The sequence below is a fragment of the Orbicella franksi genome, chromosome 4 (assembly GCF_964199315.1).
Source record: "Orbicella franksi chromosome 4, jaOrbFran1.1, whole genome shotgun sequence".
NCBI classification, from domain to species: Eukaryota; Metazoa; Cnidaria; class Anthozoa; order Scleractinia; family Merulinidae; genus Orbicella; species Orbicella franksi.
Window position 1 is genome coordinate 18,872,355 of NC_138148.1, and position 19,491 is coordinate 18,891,845.

The 19,491-nt window shown below is 38.5% G+C and overlaps 1 protein-coding gene across 1 annotated transcript in view; it reads left to right on the forward strand.

The window, feature by feature from the left end:
• LOC145484698 (uncharacterized) overlaps window positions 1-19,491 on the forward strand; it is a 64,513-nt gene that overhangs the window by 24,380 nt on the left and 20,642 nt on the right. Inside the window, exons 12-24 of the mRNA XM_081463309.1 lie at window positions 764-1,078; window positions 3,663-3,953; window positions 8,122-8,314; window positions 8,946-9,196; window positions 9,689-9,991; window positions 10,408-10,707; window positions 12,155-12,320; window positions 13,217-13,398; window positions 14,401-14,712; window positions 15,206-15,499; window positions 16,292-16,472; window positions 17,293-17,498; window positions 18,921-19,190. Coding sequence (XP_081319435.1) covers window positions 764-1,078; window positions 3,663-3,953; window positions 8,122-8,314; window positions 8,946-9,196; window positions 9,689-9,991; window positions 10,408-10,707; window positions 12,155-12,320; window positions 13,217-13,398; window positions 14,401-14,712; window positions 15,206-15,499; window positions 16,292-16,472; window positions 17,293-17,498; window positions 18,921-19,190 — 3,264 coding nt within the window. The remainder of the gene's footprint in view (window positions 1-763; window positions 1,079-3,662; window positions 3,954-8,121; window positions 8,315-8,945; window positions 9,197-9,688; window positions 9,992-10,407; window positions 10,708-12,154; window positions 12,321-13,216; window positions 13,399-14,400; window positions 14,713-15,205; window positions 15,500-16,291; window positions 16,473-17,292; window positions 17,499-18,920; window positions 19,191-19,491) is intronic.

Below are 19,491 nucleotides of genomic sequence, written 5' to 3' on the forward strand. Positions count from 1 at the left end.
AGGGAGATGACTGCCATTTCGGGCTAATTTAGGAGACCTCGAATGGAATAATAGTCATAATAGCTTTTCTTGTCCTTTCTTGTTCTCCATATTACTTTTAAAACTTAATTTCGCGTTACGCACAACGGAACATGCACAGAAAAGCGATGGACCTTTCACATTCTGATTCTTTTTCTGTTTTCTGTTTTCTTTATTTTTTTTTCCAGTGAATTTTTTAAGGTTTTTTCAAGCAATGGTACTGAGATCTTCACTCGTGAACGATGCTTTGAAGATCATCGCGACGTGGTAGAATTGCAGTTTGGAGAAGGAAACTTCGTTACTCTACACACCCAACTGTACAGCCGTTACAGCCGTTTGAGGCTTGAATTCGTCGTAGCAAGAAGAAGCCTTCATTCAGGTATACCTGAAAGTCCCTTTTTAAAGTTTGTCTTTCTTTAAGAAAAAACATTAATGAGGAAACCAGCGTTTACAGGTACGTTGGAGAGTAGCCCTTGAATTAGGCTGAGAGCGGGAGATGACTGCCATTCCGGGCTAGTTGAGGAGAACTCGAAGGGTATAATAGTGATAATAGCTTCCCTTGTTATTTCTTGTTCTCCGTGTTATTTTTAAAACGTGAGTTCTAACGACCAGAACAATAACAAAAACAAGTAAACGGAAAGCCCTCAGCGTTTAAGTTTGCTCGGATCTTCCGTAGCAAATGCCTTATTTTAGGGTCAATGTCCTAATTTTTAAACTGTTACGATCTTTTTTCTTTACGTTGTAGCTCTTTCACTTTCAATTGCATGGAATATACATGGTTACAACACCAGCCAGAAGAGTTTACTTGTTGACTGGAGCAACGTACCAGGAGACTTACAAGCTGATTTCTTCATTTTGTCCTTGAATCAAACGAGGCCACAGGTATCTTACAAAGATGGAAGAACAAGTTCGTTTCTTCTTATAGTAGACTCCTCGAACACATCAATCAATGTGCCAGACCTCCCGGTATTCAGTCAGTACATAGTCCTTGTTTACCTGGTTGATGTCAATGGGGACGTCTATAAAAGTGATACCATAGTTGTCCAAACAGATGAAGGTGGTAAGTTTATCATTTCGCAAATGACCAGGTATTATTTAAGCTTTCGGATACGATCAGCTGCTTGTTAAAGCGTTAAGAAGACATATTAGAAGTAGTGTTTATCGACAGTTAGATGTATCCAAGATTGAAAGTTCCTTTGTACAACAACTTGGACATTCACTCTAACCTATGATCAGGCGTTCTTTTTGTAACAGCCCCCCCCCAAAAAAGAACTCCTGATCGCAGGTTACATTTAATCTTAACAATGTTGCTGGATACATCGAAAAGTCAGTCCATTACTTTTAATATTTCTTGTTTAAGCTTAGCCGTTTTAAAAATGTATCATTTCATGCACGTCTCAAATGCCTCTATCGGAGAATTAAGTTAAAGTGCCTATAACCCCAAAACATTTTTTTCGCCTAATCAAATGTCTGTGTGGAATTGGGAAAAATGTCGCAAAAATTTTTGAATTCAGTTAAAACCCGAATTTTTTACGAATTTTTAAAGTTGGCGCTGTTAAGAGCACGACCGAGCATTCGGGAGAATGGGACTAGTGACGTCATTCCAGGCCATTGCCAGCGTCGCTCCAGTATAAACTCTCACGTTGTTTTGTGTGTGGGATAGAGTACTGAGGGTTAGTTTTTCGTCAAAAGAACTTTTATTTGACTCAACAAAAGTTTGAATATTCAAACGTACTTATAATGTCGTCCAGCGATTCTAGCTATGACTCTAGCTCGGACTCTGAGGCCGCAGAGGTCGAGGTCGAGTACGACTTAGAAGTCGAGGGTTCATCAAACCCGAGCGAACACGAAACCTCAGATGTCAGGACTTTCCAGCGCGTCTTTCTTCCTCTGAATGCAGAAAGACAAAGCGAAATATTTCAAAGGAATGCACTCTTAAAGACCATCAAAACTTTTGCAAATACAAATTGAGTACGTGAAAGAAACATGTTAACAACGAGATGCCGCGGGAAAGCTGCTCATTTTAATGAAAATACATGTGCATTTCTCACCTTTCTCTCAGCTCGCTTGCTTTCTGGTTTACTTCCGCCCGAAACACAAGGCGCTTGGATCGTCGGGCAAACACAAATGCCAATTTCATCTTTCCGTAGTCTTCTTTGCATATTGACGTTTGTCAATCCAGGGAACATTACTTCGTAGTCCTCTTCTCGGAAATGCTTTGAGCACACTGCCGAGTACTTCGTGGGCTCCCAATGAGCACGCTTAGATTTTACGAAGTCAACCCATTGCTTTCTTCTTTTTCGCTTCTGCGGTTCATCAGCCCCTTCAAAAGGTATGGGATGAAGCGAAATACCTTCTGCCTTACTTGGCTTATTATTACAGCCGAAAACAACGCATTTATCTGGCATTTTCAAGATTTCTGACCTTCCGAAGCGAAGCAAACGCGGTTCCAAACAAGAAAGCGATCAATGGCCTGGAATGACGTCACAAGTTTTGCTATACCCAGACCCTTTTCAGTGACTCTGTGACTCGGTCGTGTTTTGAAAAAGTGCCATTTTTCCGATCTTTAAAAAATCATAAAAAATCGCGGTTTGAACCGAATTAAAAATTTTTGCGACATTTTTCCCAATTCCGTACAGAGATTTAATTAAGCGCAAAAATTTTTTTGGTGTTATAGGCACTTTAAGAGGAAGGCGAGGTACCAGCGTGCTTTGCTCTGTGCAATGGTGATAGGACTGAGTGGAGTCCAATTCGGTCGGTTATCATAAGAGTGATAACAAAATCGCACGACCGCGCAGCGGAAGTCCGATTTGTTTATCACGAGTATGATTACAGACCGAATTTGACGACACGAAGTTTTATTACCAATTAATCATAAAAATTACAATTTCCGAGAAAAGAAGAATAGCCAAGTTATGAAAGAAAGGGAAAATTTGCATTAAAATAACTATAAAGGAGATGTAAACATTCTAAGGCCATCGCGCCTCCTACATGCAATTAGGCACCAAAAATACAAAAGCGCACGCGCGCACGCACGTAACTACAACTTTGAATGTGATTGGTTGATTTAAAGTGCAACTTTGAATGTGATTGGCTTGTTGAACTGTCCGATAACAAACTGTCCAATAACAAACCGTCCAATACAAACTGTCCGATAACAACTTAGGAGTTTTTTAATCAAATCACAATCGAGGAAATTACAATTTCTATGATTAGTGTTGTTATTTACTTTCTCTGTTACAAATTCGCTCTTATATCTAATCGTCCCTTTTTATCGCGCTTCAGCTAGCGGAATATCAGGCGAGTTTGGTCATAATTCGTATTTTGGCGAGACGTAGTCAAGCCCAAATATCCATGCAATGCCGAGGCCAAACGAACCTGATATGCCGCCGAAACGTACCAATAAAAAAGTACGATTAGGTATTTACCGTACTCAAATTCAGCCAACTTACCATGATATCATAGCCATATACATCAGGTCAACGACTTGAAATTGCAAAATATCTGACAGTAGATACGGATTTCGGAGTTTGGTTACCGTAATACCAAATACAGAAAGGGATTGCATTCGTGCGACAATTCTTAGAGCAGATTCAGAATCCTTCCCTTTAACTGACTTATTTTTGAATTTTTTATTTCCTCAGTACCTAGATCAGGACCTTATTTGTACAACTGGAATATAAACGTTCGTGATCACAGCATCAGCTTTACCCGGGAAGATATTCGCCCGGAAGACGCTCAAGGAAGAATACTGGGCTATAATATCACATACTTTTCTCTTAATGAACCGAATATCAGTAACAACACGATGAAGACGGATACAAACACAAGAACAATTACGTTAAACAACCTGAAGGAAGGATCGACATACTTCATTGCTGTCGCGGGTTTTACCAGAAAAGGAATTGGGAAATATAGATACGCTGCAGTAACACGTAAGTTTTAAAATAACGTATTGATGTCTCCTAAAACGGTTAAGTTGAGCCTCCTGGTTAGCCAGTCTTTCTTTTTCAACGAACTTTGGGGAGAAAAGATTGTGTGACCAGCCATAAAATAAGAAAAAACAAAGAAAGAAAGACAGACAGACAGACAGACAGACAGACAGACAGAAAGAAGGAAGAAAGAAAGAAAGAAAGAAAGAAAGAAAGGAAGAAAGAAAGAAAGAAAGAAAGAAAGAAAGAAAGAAAGAAAGAAAGAAAGAAAGAAAGAAGTAAACAAACAAAAGCAAAACCAAACCAACCCCTCCCCCACCCCCCCCCCCCAAAAAGACCTTAACAATTTGAAAACAACAATAACGTAACGGAAATAACAACCACATTAGGACCAAATTCAAAATGCGAGGTAGAAAATCGCAGTGATCGGATTAAGAAAAACGATGTGTGCCATGGGAACATCAAGAAACACTGACGAATAATTATGGAATGTCGCCGTAGAATAAAACAGGAATTATTAATGAAAGTGAGAAAAAAACAAAACAAAACAAAACAAAAACAAATGAAAACTGAAATCTTTTAAGAGTGCCTGCCTGTAAAAATCAGACAAATTCTTAATTTCGCGGCAAGGATCGAAAATTCGATTTCGCTCATATTCTTATGGTAGATAGGCTAGGGCATGACAGAACTACTGGATAGTTTTTTTGGCAGAACATTTTATTTATTTCAAAGAAATATGCAAATAACCAAAGTCCGTTAAAATCATCATTTGACGCACTATTTTATTAACCAAGTTTGAGAGCCTCGCATGCAAAACCGCATCATTCCTCCGTCTTTAAAACACTCAAATATTTTTGTGCAATGTTTAAATGTGTACTGGGTTGATTTTAGGGAATGTTGTGTAGTCATTTTGGGTGCAAAATAATTAAATTTCGAAGACATGTATTAATTTTCACCATGTGCGAAACCTTCAATTAGATTAAGCTTCTGGTGGTTGAATCGCAGAAGGATGGTAAACAGATTCCCGTAAAAATTTCTGTGGGCAAATGATTGTGAGCGACGCGAGAGCTTTTCAAAGTACGTGAAAAATTGAAATATTTTACCATCCGTCGTCAAATTTCAATTTACGGGTTAGACGTATATTTTAGCATGCGCCACATGACTTGACCTATATTAAGTTGAAATAGACACAGAGGTGATAATTTCGAAATGTTGTAACCTTATTTGCTGTAAAAGGCGGGTCCAAAGCCGATTTGACGTGTTTCTCTCACCATTCGTAGCACATAAAGCAGAAGTTTGCTTTTGTTTACGTAACGTCCAATGTACATCGCCAAGTGTCAACTTATTTTTTGGTCGAATACCATGAATCTGTGACCCTCTGACATATATGATCACCACAGCATCTAAGTCAAAAAACGGCCAAGTCATTTGTAGAGAGTTGCTTGCTTTGCACTACACCAAAATATTACGTTTGATCATCATGGTTTGATCTATTTCTCCTTGAATCCTTGCTTGCAGCGTTCCTTGTTTGTTCGTCACGCAATGCTGTCATCCCATTTTAGGGGGTAGGGGTAGGACAATTTTTATCCTAATACGTAAGGCTCCGTAAGGCTTGGAACCACTGTGAGCACACAATCTTGTTGAGTAGGAAGAGATTAAATTAAGAAATGAAAAGAATGAGTAGTTTACCACCGCTACCTACGTGCCCTGCGTATAATACTGTAACGATAAACTCGTACCTAGGTCTTTTCGCGCTGTGCAATTATTTTTGGTTTACATACAATACAGCGGGCTACCCTCGGGGAAATGGGTGGTGACCGCTTTATAGGGGTTAGCCGCTTAATAAAGGTTGGTGTACCTTGAATATTTTTCACTATCGGGTTATAAATTTCTTGGTGAACATGGAGACAACTGAAGACAATCATGATAGACGTGTGTTTGAATTATTATTCGTTACGTTCATTTTCAGACTCTCATCTGCCATCGCCCTTTCCAAAACAAAGTTTTTAAATTTTGGGTGGCCGCTTAATAGGGGTAAAGAGAATAACTGGTCAACAGGGGTTTTGTTTACAGTATTTCACTGACAATAATTTTGGACTGTACTGACAACAGTCCTCTATTTTCTGTTACAAACATACCACTGCCTCGCCAAAATACGGAAACAAAATACGCCAAAGAAAATGGCATGGCCAGAGTTTGTTTACTCACGTAATTAGTAATTAAATTTAGTCTGTTTTTCTCACGAGTTAGACACGTTGTGATTTCCTATTTTTATTTCAGCTAGATCTTGCTTCATTGATCTGTAATGAGTACAGGCACTAGCTTTATCACCTGTTGTCTGAAACATCAGAATGCACGACAAACGTGATTGGGACCGAGGCCACGTACACTACAGAATACGATTATATAAATATACACATATTATTATATATATGAACAGACAAACAATGAATAAATTGTTTCACTTACCCTGAGAGTGTTCTCCACAAAATAGATCAAAATGTGCAGCATATGCCGTGACAGCATTGCGTGACGAACAAATAACGGCTGTAAGATTTTGCTGCGCCGACACGCTTATCGGCAATGGTCAGCAACCTATCAAACGTAATATTTTGGCGCAGTGCAAAGCAAGCAACTATCTACAAATAACTCAGCCGTTTTAGACTTGATGCAGTGGTGATATCGATCATATGTGCCGAAAGATGATCACAGATTCATGGTATTCGACCAATAATAGGTTGACAGTCGGCGATGTACATCGGACGTTATGTAAACAAAAGCAAACTTCTGCTTTATGTGCGACAAATGGTGAGAGATCAGCAACAAACACGTCAAATCGGCTTTGGACCCGCCTTTTACAGCGAATAAGGTTACAACATTTCGAAATTATCACCTCTGTGTCTATTTCAACTTAATATAGGTCAAGTCATGTGGCGCATGCTAAAATATACGTCTAACCCGTAAATTGAAATTTGACGACGGATGGTAAAATATTTCAAATTTTCACGTACTTTGAAAAGCTCTCGCGTCGCTCACAATCATTTGCCCACAGAAATTTTTACAGGAATCTGTTTACCATCCTTCTGCGATTCAACCACCAGAAGCTTAATCTAATTGAAGGTTTCGCACATGGTGAAAATTAATTATATTCACGAAACACTTTTAAGTGACTGAAATACATGTCTTCGAAATTTAATTATTTTGCACCCAAAAAGGCAACACAACATTCCCTAAAATCAACCCAGTACACATTTAAACATTGCACAAAAATATTTGAGTGTTTTAAAGACGTAAGAATGATGCGGTTTTGCATGCGAGGCTCTCAAACTTGTTTAATAAAATGGTGCGTCAAATGACGATTTTAACGGACTTTGGTAATTTGCATATTTCTTTCAAATAAAAGGATATTTTGCCAAAAAAAACTATCCAGTAGTTTTTGTCATGCCCTAGCCTATCTACCATAAGAATATGTGCGAAATCGAATTTTCGACCTTTGCCGAGATATTTTCCATATTTATAGACAGGGATTCTTAAGTGATTAAAATCAATGTCTTCTCTCATTATTCTCCCCTGATTCTATTTTAGTAGTCTTAATATACAGAAACGATAATGATATTAACTATGTCTTTAATCTTAAATTAATTTTTATCATTGTTATTTAATTCATCTAGTTATATGCATAAGCGATTAATGACCCGCCTAGATTAGCACTTGCTATCCGCGGGCCAAATAACATGTAATTTTAAAATGAAAGAAAACAAAGAAAATTGTGGTTGTTTCTTTTGAAAGTTCTGGCGGAACTCTCGCAGTGAAGGGTTGGTAGCAGCCTAGCTATCCCACTGCCGTCGTTTCTTGTCCGAAGCCGGGTTACCCCAAATATCTAATCTTAGTAGAAATCAAACTTTAGCTCCTCGACTTTTGCGAAGGAAAAGGAAATAAAAAAAAAGAACATGGATGGAAAACCATGTCGAATGGAGGTATGCGTAACAAGAGGTTACTGTAAGTTTCCATAACAGAGCAAGCATTTTAGTGACTACAATGCTAGTAAGTTTATTCGTATCATCAGTTTGAGTCTTCTCTTCGTCAAGGCAGTATTACGTTCTAGTACAGACTTAACTTTCCCGATACTTTTACCCCGTATTGACTGAGATTGTTCTCCTCGTTTTCACAGTGTGTGGTAGCTACCTTACAGAGGATAGCGGCAACTTCTCTAGCGCTAAGAATGTCATTATCGATGCTTACTATTTTGTATCGTACCAACAAACTCGCTGCCTGTGGAAGGTCAACCCTAAATCCGACACATCGATTATATGGTTGACGTTTGCCGAGTTGTCTCTCGGTCAACAAAACGATGGCTATTGCAGGTAAACCACTTATGTGCAGGATTTAACGTTAATGAAATGCACGCATACTTGCTTTATTTGAGTATCACAAAGTGTCATTTTCATATCACTTTATACTTGACGGAATTATGTGCTTTTGCTGACTTTTTACAAATGAGGACACTTTGTTATGCTTCCCATGAAGAGGATGCATCTTATTAGCATGTAATCCTGGGCATATCTGTCTCATGCATGACAGATGTATTATACTTCATGTCTCAGACGTATCTTAACTTTGAAATGACCAGATAACCATATATTATTTCACAGACACCGGGATCATGGCGGGCTCTTGAATAAAAGTACCCCTAGTGCCTTCGACCGTCGGACTGATCAATTTTTTCGAACCAATCATTCTTGAACGTTTCCTTCAATTAAGCTTTGCCTGCTTTGGTCTGTCAGCTGTCCATTATTTTTACTGTTTATCTTTAGACTGCTAGAAACTTCGCATTAATGACGTCTTTTTCTTTCTTTCTTTCTTTCTTTCTTTCTTTCTTTCTTTCTTTCTTTCTTTCTTTCTTTCTTTCTTTCTTTCTTTCTTTCTTTCTTTCTTTCTTTCTTTCTTTCTTTCTTTTTTTCTTTCTTTTTTTCTTATCCATTCACTATATATCAGTGAAGGAGTTCGTATTTCTATACCGGAAACAGCGGGTAATGATGATGCTGATTACTACGATTATGATGATAATGAGCGGTTTCTTTTGAAAGTCTGCGGCCAATTAACAAACGAGACGTTGCTGATTGAAGGGACGGGCGTAAATCTTCGTGCTGATGGTTTCAGAGACTCTAGGTATGGTCCTAAACCCAATAACTCAACAGTCCTGGGACATTACAAAGCCGAACAAAGAAATATCACCGACATAACAGGTACACGTAAAATTTATACTGTTTTGGCAAATTTCTGCCCAATGAGCAGTGTAAACCATTAGGGTCCTGGGTATACTGTAACGACCTGTAACATAATTACAGCTCTCTCTAACTGTAGTAATAGGTTATGACTATATCCTACCCGGCCCCAGCGGAAAGTCTATGTTATTCTTATATTTGATTGCACGCTCGTTTATAGTTTGTTCAATGAAAAACAGAATACCAAAGCTTACGAGAGGGGGTGATCTAGTTGGACCTTAATAAGTGTCCGATACACTACGAGTAGTCCCTCTTTCGGAGTCAAAAGTCAGACGGCAAACGTTCAAAATTGTCATTGTGTGAAATGTCTGAATAAAGCATTATAGTTTTGGACACAAGGCTCCTGAAAAGAAATGTGCACGTAAGGGCTAAAGGATAAAGAAGAAAAAAAGTAAGTTATAATAAGTTAATTTAGTCTCCTTGTTTAACTTTACTATATTTCGCTTTTATCAGGAGAGACGTTAGACTCTTGGACTGGGATTCAAGTCAGTGCCAGCAATTCATCTATTGATCTCTCATGGACAATGCCTCCGAATAATTTTTTCGGCGTTTCCTCTGTTCAAAAATATCTCATCCTATACAGGTCTATTTCGGCGCGAGGTTATTACAGCGCGCTTTGGTTGCCTGCAAACAAAACTCGGGTGAAGATCTCAAGACTGGAACCTTTTACCAACTACAGCTTGACTTTGGTCGCCATTCTAGCTGACGAAAGTCAACGTGTTAATACCGGTCAAGTAGTTCAAACTGAAGAAGGAGGTAAACTTGACTGATAGAATATGATGCAAGATTAGAATGAACAATGGGCGATAAACAAGAGCACTCTTTGTTCAATTGATGGTCCTTGTATTTGAGTAGGTCCTTTGATTAGCATAAAAAACAAAAACCTCGCTTGGTCATCCGAGCCTGTGCATATTTTCCTTGCTCAAGAGCCTTTGAAATTTATCCACAATAAAGTAGTAAGAGGCGCATGTTTAAAACACAAGCTTATTACCTCTATGTATGTATCCATTCATTCCTCTTCCCACTGGAACAACCTTCACACGGACATGTGGTTTTCTCGTTTGGCCTTCCCAGGGCCCATGGTCCCCTCTGAACCCACCAGGATTGTTTTCTCTGACCCCTCAGGATTGGTTCCAATTACGTTCATTCAATTTTGTTCTGTTGTCTTTTAGTGCCAGCCAAAAGCCCTTACCTCTATGATTATCGTGCCATTGATTACAACACGATTTGGATCAGGTGGGAAAGGCTTTCACCAAAGTATGCTCGCGGCATTTTGAGAGGATATCGAATATATTACATCTCTGCTTACAAGTACTACTACAGTAGGTCTGTCAGCAATATAACGGTCGGCCCTGACATACTGGAGATGACAATTACTGGACTTCAGCCGAATACCGATTATAGAGTATGGGTAAAAGCATTCACGTCTAAAGGAGAAGGAAGTGACAAAAACACAGCGTATATCGAGACAAGTAAGGCATTTCTTTGTAGCAAGTAATTATACAATGATAACGATCAGTTTATCCGTATGTATATTTTATGTACATTTATGTCTATGAAGTTTATATTTAAGCATCATCAGCCCAGCGCTTATCTCAGGTTTCTATGTAGCATGAAATGACTAGGAAGGAGTATTTAAACTCCTCCCTGAATGGGATGTTAGTCCTTCGCAGGGTTACCCCTAGCATTAAGCTCGCCAGTGCCCATATGTGCACCTGGGTGGAGAGAGGCACTGTGAGAGTGAAGTGTCTTGCCCAGGAACACAACACAATGTCCCTGACAAAGCCTCGAACCAGGACCGCTTGATTCAGAGTCGAACGCACTAACCATGAGGCCACCGCGCCTTCCATAGTCAAAACATGACTATGTATAAAATGGTAGTTTAACATTTACTAAATGTTCAATTGATACACTGGGATACCAGTTGTAATTAAAAATAAAGTCTATGGTCCCGAGGGTAGCTGTACAAACCGGCTCACTTCGCACAAGGTGTCGAAGGCGGCAGAATGACATTTTGCAAAAAAAAAAATCAATAAATAAATAAATAAATAAATAAAATAAAATTTTAAAAAATGCGGATGTCGCTTTTTACTAAATCGTCCGAGGCTTTCAGGACAAAATTGCCAATTTGCTAAGTCTCGTTTTCTCCTGAATTCGGAGACCTGGATACAAAGAAAAAACCACCAAATATAAAAGTTTGTCCTGGAAATCACGGAAACATGTTTGAATAATGAGATTTATTAAAACAGGATTATTGAATGATGCAATTCTATAGTGTTCGTTGGCTTAGCCATTATGGTATATGAGCAATTATTAAAAACTGGATCATTGGATAATTCAGTTCTAAAGTTTTAATTAGTCATGAAGGGCTATGAACCATTATACCATGCTCTGCAAATATGGTAAGCGTATACACCTTATTCCAAAATGGCCGCCATTTTAGTATCCTTTTGTTTACTTGAAAATGAGTCCTTGTTGCCTCGTTTAAGGGAAAATGTTCTTTCGAATTTCGAGTTTAAGAACGAGGCAACAATTGCTAATTTGCAAGTAAACAAAAGAATACTTAAATGGCGGCCATTTTGGAATAAGGTGAATGCGGGGGACAATATTTTAGTTTAGCCTTTTTTCTATATTTGGGGCGCGTTTTTAATAAAGCAATTATTTCATTCGCGCTTCTTGGATATGAGATGATTATAGCCAACTAGGCGCCCCGCGCCTCGTTGGCTATCTCACATCTCGCTAAGGCACGTATCCAACGAGTGCTCGTGGAATAATTGTTGAATCGAACGTGGCCTATTGGTCAAAAACGCTGCAGTTTAACATTCCAGTCGTACATACTCGTTACTAGTCCTTTAACTCTTTAACCTTATATTAATCAGTCGTACAAAGTTCTTAAAAACTCATTATTTTTGTCCTCAGAATGTGGATCAGCAATACGCAACAGTTCAGGGGCTATTCAAAGTCCTGGGTTTCCGAAAAGAATCGAATATTCAGACTGCATTTGGGACATTGACCCTGGTGACGGAGACAAGAGCGTTTTACTCAACTTTTCAGATTTTAATATGCCACTGTCATACAAATGCAAGTATGTCACTGTTTAATTAGTGAACCCAGTATACGTAAGCGCACATCACGACGTGAGCAACGTGAGCTTCACGTCGTCATGTAGAGAATTGACAAAGTTATAAAATAATTCATTCATACTTTTTGCTTTGCATCACTGAGTTATAGTGCGCTAGAGAACTTTTGAGAATACTCCAGAAGCTAGAGTTGCAACTATTGCGCTACTCTAGTTTAAAAAAAAATGTCGATTTTTTATAGTGGTGGATGCGCTTAGCTACAACAAGCTAGTTCTCAGGCATGCCACTTAAACTGAAAGAAATAAATATCAACTTATCATAATTGGCTTAAGAATCCCATTTGGCTGGAGGAATACCAGTTGGCTACTTACAAACGTGTGCGAGAATTTGAACTACACTGTAGGGTCTACCGAGAAACAACCAAGCTTAGTGGTCAGATCGGGACTTGAACCTGCGACCTCCGGATTTCAAATCTGGCGCACTAACCACTCGGCCATGCTGCTCTCCACAACTTTCTGCGTGCATCTTAGCTCTATGAAGAACGAGAAAGGATGAATGAATTGTAAATAGTAAAATAACTTGTGGTTTATTTTGAAACTTATGCAAGTCTTTCCGATTACATGGCATGCAACAAAACGAAACAATTGAAATCAAATTTAAATTACTGGAAATCATTTGGGTGTATTCTTTCAATCAGCATAGATTTTTATGATTTTATTTCCCTGTTTTCTCCTTGCTTTTGGTTTTGATCGAAAAGATATATCAAACACGCCAGATCGATGCCCTCTAGGTGGGGTATTTTGAACGCTCAACCCGCTTTCTGGAAATGAGTTGTAAAATTAACAAAAAAGAAATCGGTTTATCGTATATCAAATAATATCTGTCTTTTGTTTCTTTTCAGAGACTTCTATGTAACTGTTAGAGATGACAGTGGTGCAAGATCTGAACCCCTGTGTGGCCAGAGAGATACCCTCACTTTTCTGGCGCAGAAGTTACACATCGATTACAAATCCACCCGTTACACTTATTCCTGGTCGGGATTTCAAGCTCGTTACCAGGTTATCGATGAATCGATAATAAATGGTAAGGAAAACAATACCTCGCTAACATATATGACACTTGTGCTCTAGAGGCCCTCCAAAAAACTCGTTGAACTATTCATTCAACATAATAGAAATGTAAATTGTCATATAGCGTCTCCAGGCTTCCTCAAGGCTTGCTCGATTGTGACCTATGTGTTTGCACTTAATCGTATATTAGTTGAAGTAAAAATAATTATAGGTAATTCGTCTCCATTATGCCAGTTAAAAGTTTGGAGACGCATTCTCCCTTTACTCGAAGTTTTAACGGCGCCCGAGAATATAAAAGTCAACCAACGATCAACGTAGTCCTTTTTAGTAGAAGAGGGGAAAAAATGTAGGAGCAAGGTTTGTCTCCAATGTACTTGTAATAGCGACAAGGGACGGATTTAATGGTGGTAGAGAATATTCAGTTCGGTTTTTGTTGTAACCAACAGTCAGCAAATGTATAACGTTGCCCATTTCGTCCAACGTGAGTGCTTTCTTAATTCAGGTTCCGCTGTTTACGGCCTATGCGTGGTCCTCTAAGGTTAACGAGAACTTGTGCAGTTTGGGCTGAGTAACTTTTGCTGGACCAATCCAAACATATTACTTCATATTTCTATCTGAAAGAATTATTTTATTTTTTCATCCATTATAATGTTGAATAATTTTCATCAGTTTTCGTTCGATTCTCTCTGACTTTCTGAGAAAATCCCAAAATCCAAGATGGTGTCGGAATCCAAGATGGCGGAAGCTATGACGTCATAAACAACAAAAAGCAATAAGCCATAACCGAATTGCCCTTACCTCTTTGTCAAAGCTTTTCTTGGAGCTCATCCTTTCATACGAAAATGAGATTTCATTCATTAGACATTAGGCTTAGGGCAATTCGCGATCGGCCGCAGCGGGGATATGATTTTTCTGGAACGTCTAAAGGTTAAGGCCTAAGCTTGTTAGGGCTATTCAATAATCCGAACTTTTGACATCATTGTATGTAATAACCATTTTCGTCTATTTCTTTTAGCTCCTGTAGTTAACGAATGGAATATCAGCATCTTGAGCATATTATCGACAAGCATGAACGTCTCTTGGGCGCACTATGCCCCCGATGATCCTTACATTTTGGCCTTGTATGCTGTTGTATGTACACCGACCAATCACGATACTAGACCGACTGTGGCAACAGCTAGTAAAACAAATATACAGTTAGAGGTACTGCGACTTAGAGCACTAACTGAGTACCGTCTGCAGGTTTTGGCTTTAACAGTTCACAAGATTACGGGAGCGTTCAGTTTTAAAGGAAGTCAGATACTCACTGTCAGCACTGTAGAGGGAGGTAAATATTTGTCATAAAATATTACCTTAATCAACTTTCATTATAGTTATTATGAATATTTCGGAGGAAAATACCAATTGTGTGAGTCCACAACCTACTAAAGGCACGTAGAGAAGATTCGGATAAGGATCCGTGACCCAAGATCAAGCGGAACATGGTGCCTCGAGGAATTCGATGAATCCACTGTGGGTGAGGATTCATCTGTTGGCTTGATGTCCCAAGATCCAAGAGTTCTTGAATCATTGTTCCTGATCCGGATCATCCCTAAGAACCGCACCATACATTGTAAAGGGCTAACTGATAGTAAATAGAGTACTAACTCAAAAACCCGAGTTTTCAAGACGACTAAGATTGCCCTCCAAAAAAACAAAAACAACGTATATTCAATGAAAGGGAATCTGTATTAAACAGAAAGATGAAACATAGACATTTATAGCAGGTATATATCTAGGTACAATATAAGACTACTATAATATACTTAATTATTTTTCAGTTCCAAGCGAGGTGCCCGTGAACGTGACTGCATTAAGTCCTGATTCGAACTCTATAAACGTATCTTGGTTTCACATCGCGAATGGTAGTGTGAACGGAGAGCTACAAGGGTACAAGATTTTCTATCGTAGCCTCTTAGACGATGGAAATTATTCAATGGTCACGGTTGGACCATCCACCTTGCAAGTCATTATCAGCGACAACTTTATTTATACTGATATCTATGAGGTCAGGGTTGCAGGGTTTACAGCCGTTGGCGTCGGAGTGAAGAGCGAGTCCGTGCCAGTCCAACCAGGTAAAGGAGTTCTTACATGACAGTGAATTTTCTGAGAAGAAACCCCGTAAAGGAAGTTTAAAACAAGCTGTTAATGATTCATATTTTTTTGAAAAACATAAAGTCTCTCGCATGTTTTTAGCTAATGTTATCGCCAATACGATTGTAGACACAATACTCTCAATAACGCATCAGTGTGGATGGAAAATTCCGCCAAAATGTCTGCACCTTGAATATTAAAGGAGCACTTTCCGAGAATGACGTCGAAAAGTAGAAAACCAAAAGATGTATTTTGAAGGAAATCTTAAAATTATCAAGAAATGAGTTTATTGTCATAGATACTCCTAAGGACTTTTCTCCAAAACCTACAAGTTTCCGTAAGCGAAGCCTCAGAAACAATGAATCCTTTCTCCCTTTATAATAACACAATACAGCGGGACCTTGTATTCACTCTTCGCCGATGAAAAATATAACTTCATTCAATTAGTTTAAGCCAGTACGAAATTTTAGCAGTGAACGTTAATAACGAATAACAGTAGTAAACCAGTAATGTTTACGGATTTCCAATAGAGCAGGCTGGTGCCTGTTACGAATAACTGTTGTTCAAAGTGGGCGTCGTTCGAGAGGGTTAGTTAAGCTTACAGAATAATAAATAGACAGCTTAAGAATGGTACTGCAACGTTGTTTAGTTCGAAAATTATCCTTACTTTTTCTAAGTAACACTTAATTAGGCTATAAAGTGATTAATTCGTCCTATTTAATACGACGCCCGCTCTGTGACGTTTCATATTTTTCCTTTGAATTTTATTTTAGGCTGTATGCGGGGTTATGTTTACGAAACAATGGGTAAGATAACAAGCCCTGGATTTTCAGATGACTATCCAAATAATGTAGCTTGTTATTGGCTCGTGGCACCTGGGTTACTGGAGTACCGACTTGTCCTTGCCTTCGATACTTTCAATACAGAGGACATAGATGGAAAACCGAACTGCACGTAAGTAAGCTATCTATTTCAAAGAATAACTGATTTTATCTGCTTGATGTATGGGTTCTGTAGTGAGCTCTTCGTGATTTCAATCCTCTTTTAATGATGGATCTCGACAAGCGCTAGGAATACAGAGTTAAACCAAAGCATCAAACCTATGCTTAACTTTATAATATAAGTATTAATCAATTTGGTAAGAGCAGGATAAATAAAAGACCGCAAGCAAAAGTACTTCTGGTATGTGCAGGTACATTAGATAAGTAATAACTATAGCAGCATTTTTCCAGGGAAGGCGGGGGTAGGGTTACTTAAAAGCTTATTACCACTGACCCAGGATTATAAAAAAAAAAAATAAAACTTTGTATTTCTCCGCTCCTGTATGAAAGTGCTTTACATCAATAATGATGTATGAAGCCTGACACAATTAGCAATTCTTAAAACATGGACTCATGAAGGCTTAACCTTCTCATATTTTGAACACTTTCAGGAGCAAGACCCTATGATTCTATTGGACACGTAGTTAGTAGTAAACCCAGAAAAATTGTGATAAAAGTTGATTTGTTTTGGTAAGAGTCATGCAGAAGCAATGGATGTTGAATTGACGTCGTTCCTACCGGGGTGTCGTGTACGTCAACAACAGATGGATTTAAAGTGCAGTTCGATATTTTCAAAGATTTCATCTAAAAATGTTAATTTTTGACGCATGCCTTACAGACTAAGTTCTCAAAGTCCCTTATCTTCAGGTTCCAAATCGCCCATAAATGTCGGTCTCGGTGATATTAGATTGTACGTCATAGGAGCATTGTATTGTTCTCGTTTGCTGTTTCAGGAATTTCAAGAATGACTACATCCTAGCTGGAACATTGTCCAATGTTGGGCGTACTATTCCGTATTGCGGAAACAGGAATCCGTTTGCTTTAATCATTGAAGCCAACTCTTTCAACCCAGCAGCAGTGCAGTTCCAATCCAATGTCGACTCAGTAGAGCAAGGATTCAACGCCAGTTATTTTGCTGTGGACAAGACTCCAAAGATTTGTAAGTACCTTGAATAATCAAATAGAGCTATCTCTAAAGAATTGTGATATACTTGTGAGAAAAAAATAAATGGTTCGAAGCAAGCCTGACCCGGCGTTTCGTCTCGGCCAAGAGTCTCTTCAGAGACCTTTCAGAATTCAAGGAGCAAACTAGTCCCGTTCGCAAATTCAAGATATTGCAATTTGGCTTTCTATCGCAAAAGGATTCCCGATCGCACGCTCATAAGTTCATCCATTTATTTTATACATTCAGATTAAATAGTTCAGATAGCCAACGGTAACAGTACCTCAATTCAATGGTCTTTTATAAGTCATCTGGAAAGCTCTTTTGTGCTGAGTTGATTTAGTTTCTAAAACCACAATTCCATTTGAGCTACGTGCACTTCACAACTAGCCAGTTCACTGACATGTCCACTCTTCGAATACGGTTTGACTTGTTAATAAGTCAAGATATCAATCGCTGGTTTTCAGTGTCACGCAAATCAAAATAGATCAAAATAAAAATTAAAACCGGTCAATAGATAAAGTCCAGAATCTGGGAAATGAAAGAAGGTAAATATGCAAAGACTCTCGCCAAAATTCTGGTCACAGCAGTTTTTATTATGCGAGATATGCGGAGACTTTTTTAACCCAGATTTATAGAGATTTGTATGGAGACGCCATACTGGTGCCCATCCGTATGGGCACCAACATGGCGGCCGGAAACCAACAGAAACATCTGTCACTGAGGTTTGCTACAAAAGCGTGAATTTATCCCTCGAGGAACTCTAAACCATTAAAATAATACTTTTTCTAAGAAATGAATTGTTCAGATAGCCAAGTTCCCCGAAATAAGTGACTTTTTTGACCATCATGACAGCTCTCTAGGCCGTCATGCAAATGCCGCGTCACGCAAAAGCTTCGAAATTAAAGCGTAGTGTATCACAAAACCAAGAACTCATTCGGAGCGAAAGTTTGCATGATTGTTAGTTTTCAGCTACTCTGATACATCATTTAAATTAAATCTCAGGAAGGTCAATAGTTTTGTAGTTCGAATTTTGGTGACGTCATGTGAAAACCAGTTATAAAGTATTCTAAACAATGACCAGGATAATGAAATCAATAAATTCTTCTTATAAGTTGGTACTCGGAAACGCTTTGAGCACAAATATTTTTTTTCATAAATTTATCATGATTTACCATATACATAACCAGTAAATAACACTTTAATTACGCAGAAAAAAATTATCAAATGGCGAGGAAACCTAATTCAGTACCCAGAGGAGCACATTGTTCGAAAACTGTCTGTTTCCAATGGTTGACTCCTCTATAAGAGACCGCATGGCTAAGAAGCGTTATGAAATGAAAAACACTTAAGTTGCTGATGTAAATAAGGTTTATGGGAAGTTTATTTATTAATTTATTTTATTTTTGTAAATTCTAGCTGTCAGTATTGTCGATGGAAGTATCACCGGCCACGAAGTCACTTTAACATTGCCCCCCTTTGCTGATGCCAATCCGATTGAGAATTACATTGTGCTCTACAAGCCCGCGTTGAATGGGAAGCGCGAATGGAAATTCGAAAGGAGTGAAAATACACAAATCACACTACGGTCACTGAAGGGACTGACTAACTACAAAGTAATGGCATTGGGATATACGTCAAACAAAGATACTTATGGAAGTCAAGATATTACCTTTGAAACGTTAGAGGGTATGTAACACGTTTTAAGAGCTTTACCTTACGGACCTCACTGGGCAGGGGTAAAAATTTTACGAGATTATAAGTTGTTCGACCTAAACTTTTATCAGTTTTGTTGGAGAACACCTACCCTAAGATATATCCGTGTTTTCTCTGAGAAAGGAAAGAGGTTAATCTTCCAAGGACGGCATAATAGCTTGATACTGATACTTTATACTGGAGCAAAGGGCTTGTTAGACCTCCAGCTTAAACAGCTAATAAGTCGAGTCGAGCCAAAGAAAACATAAAATCTAACTAAAAGAAATTGCATTTG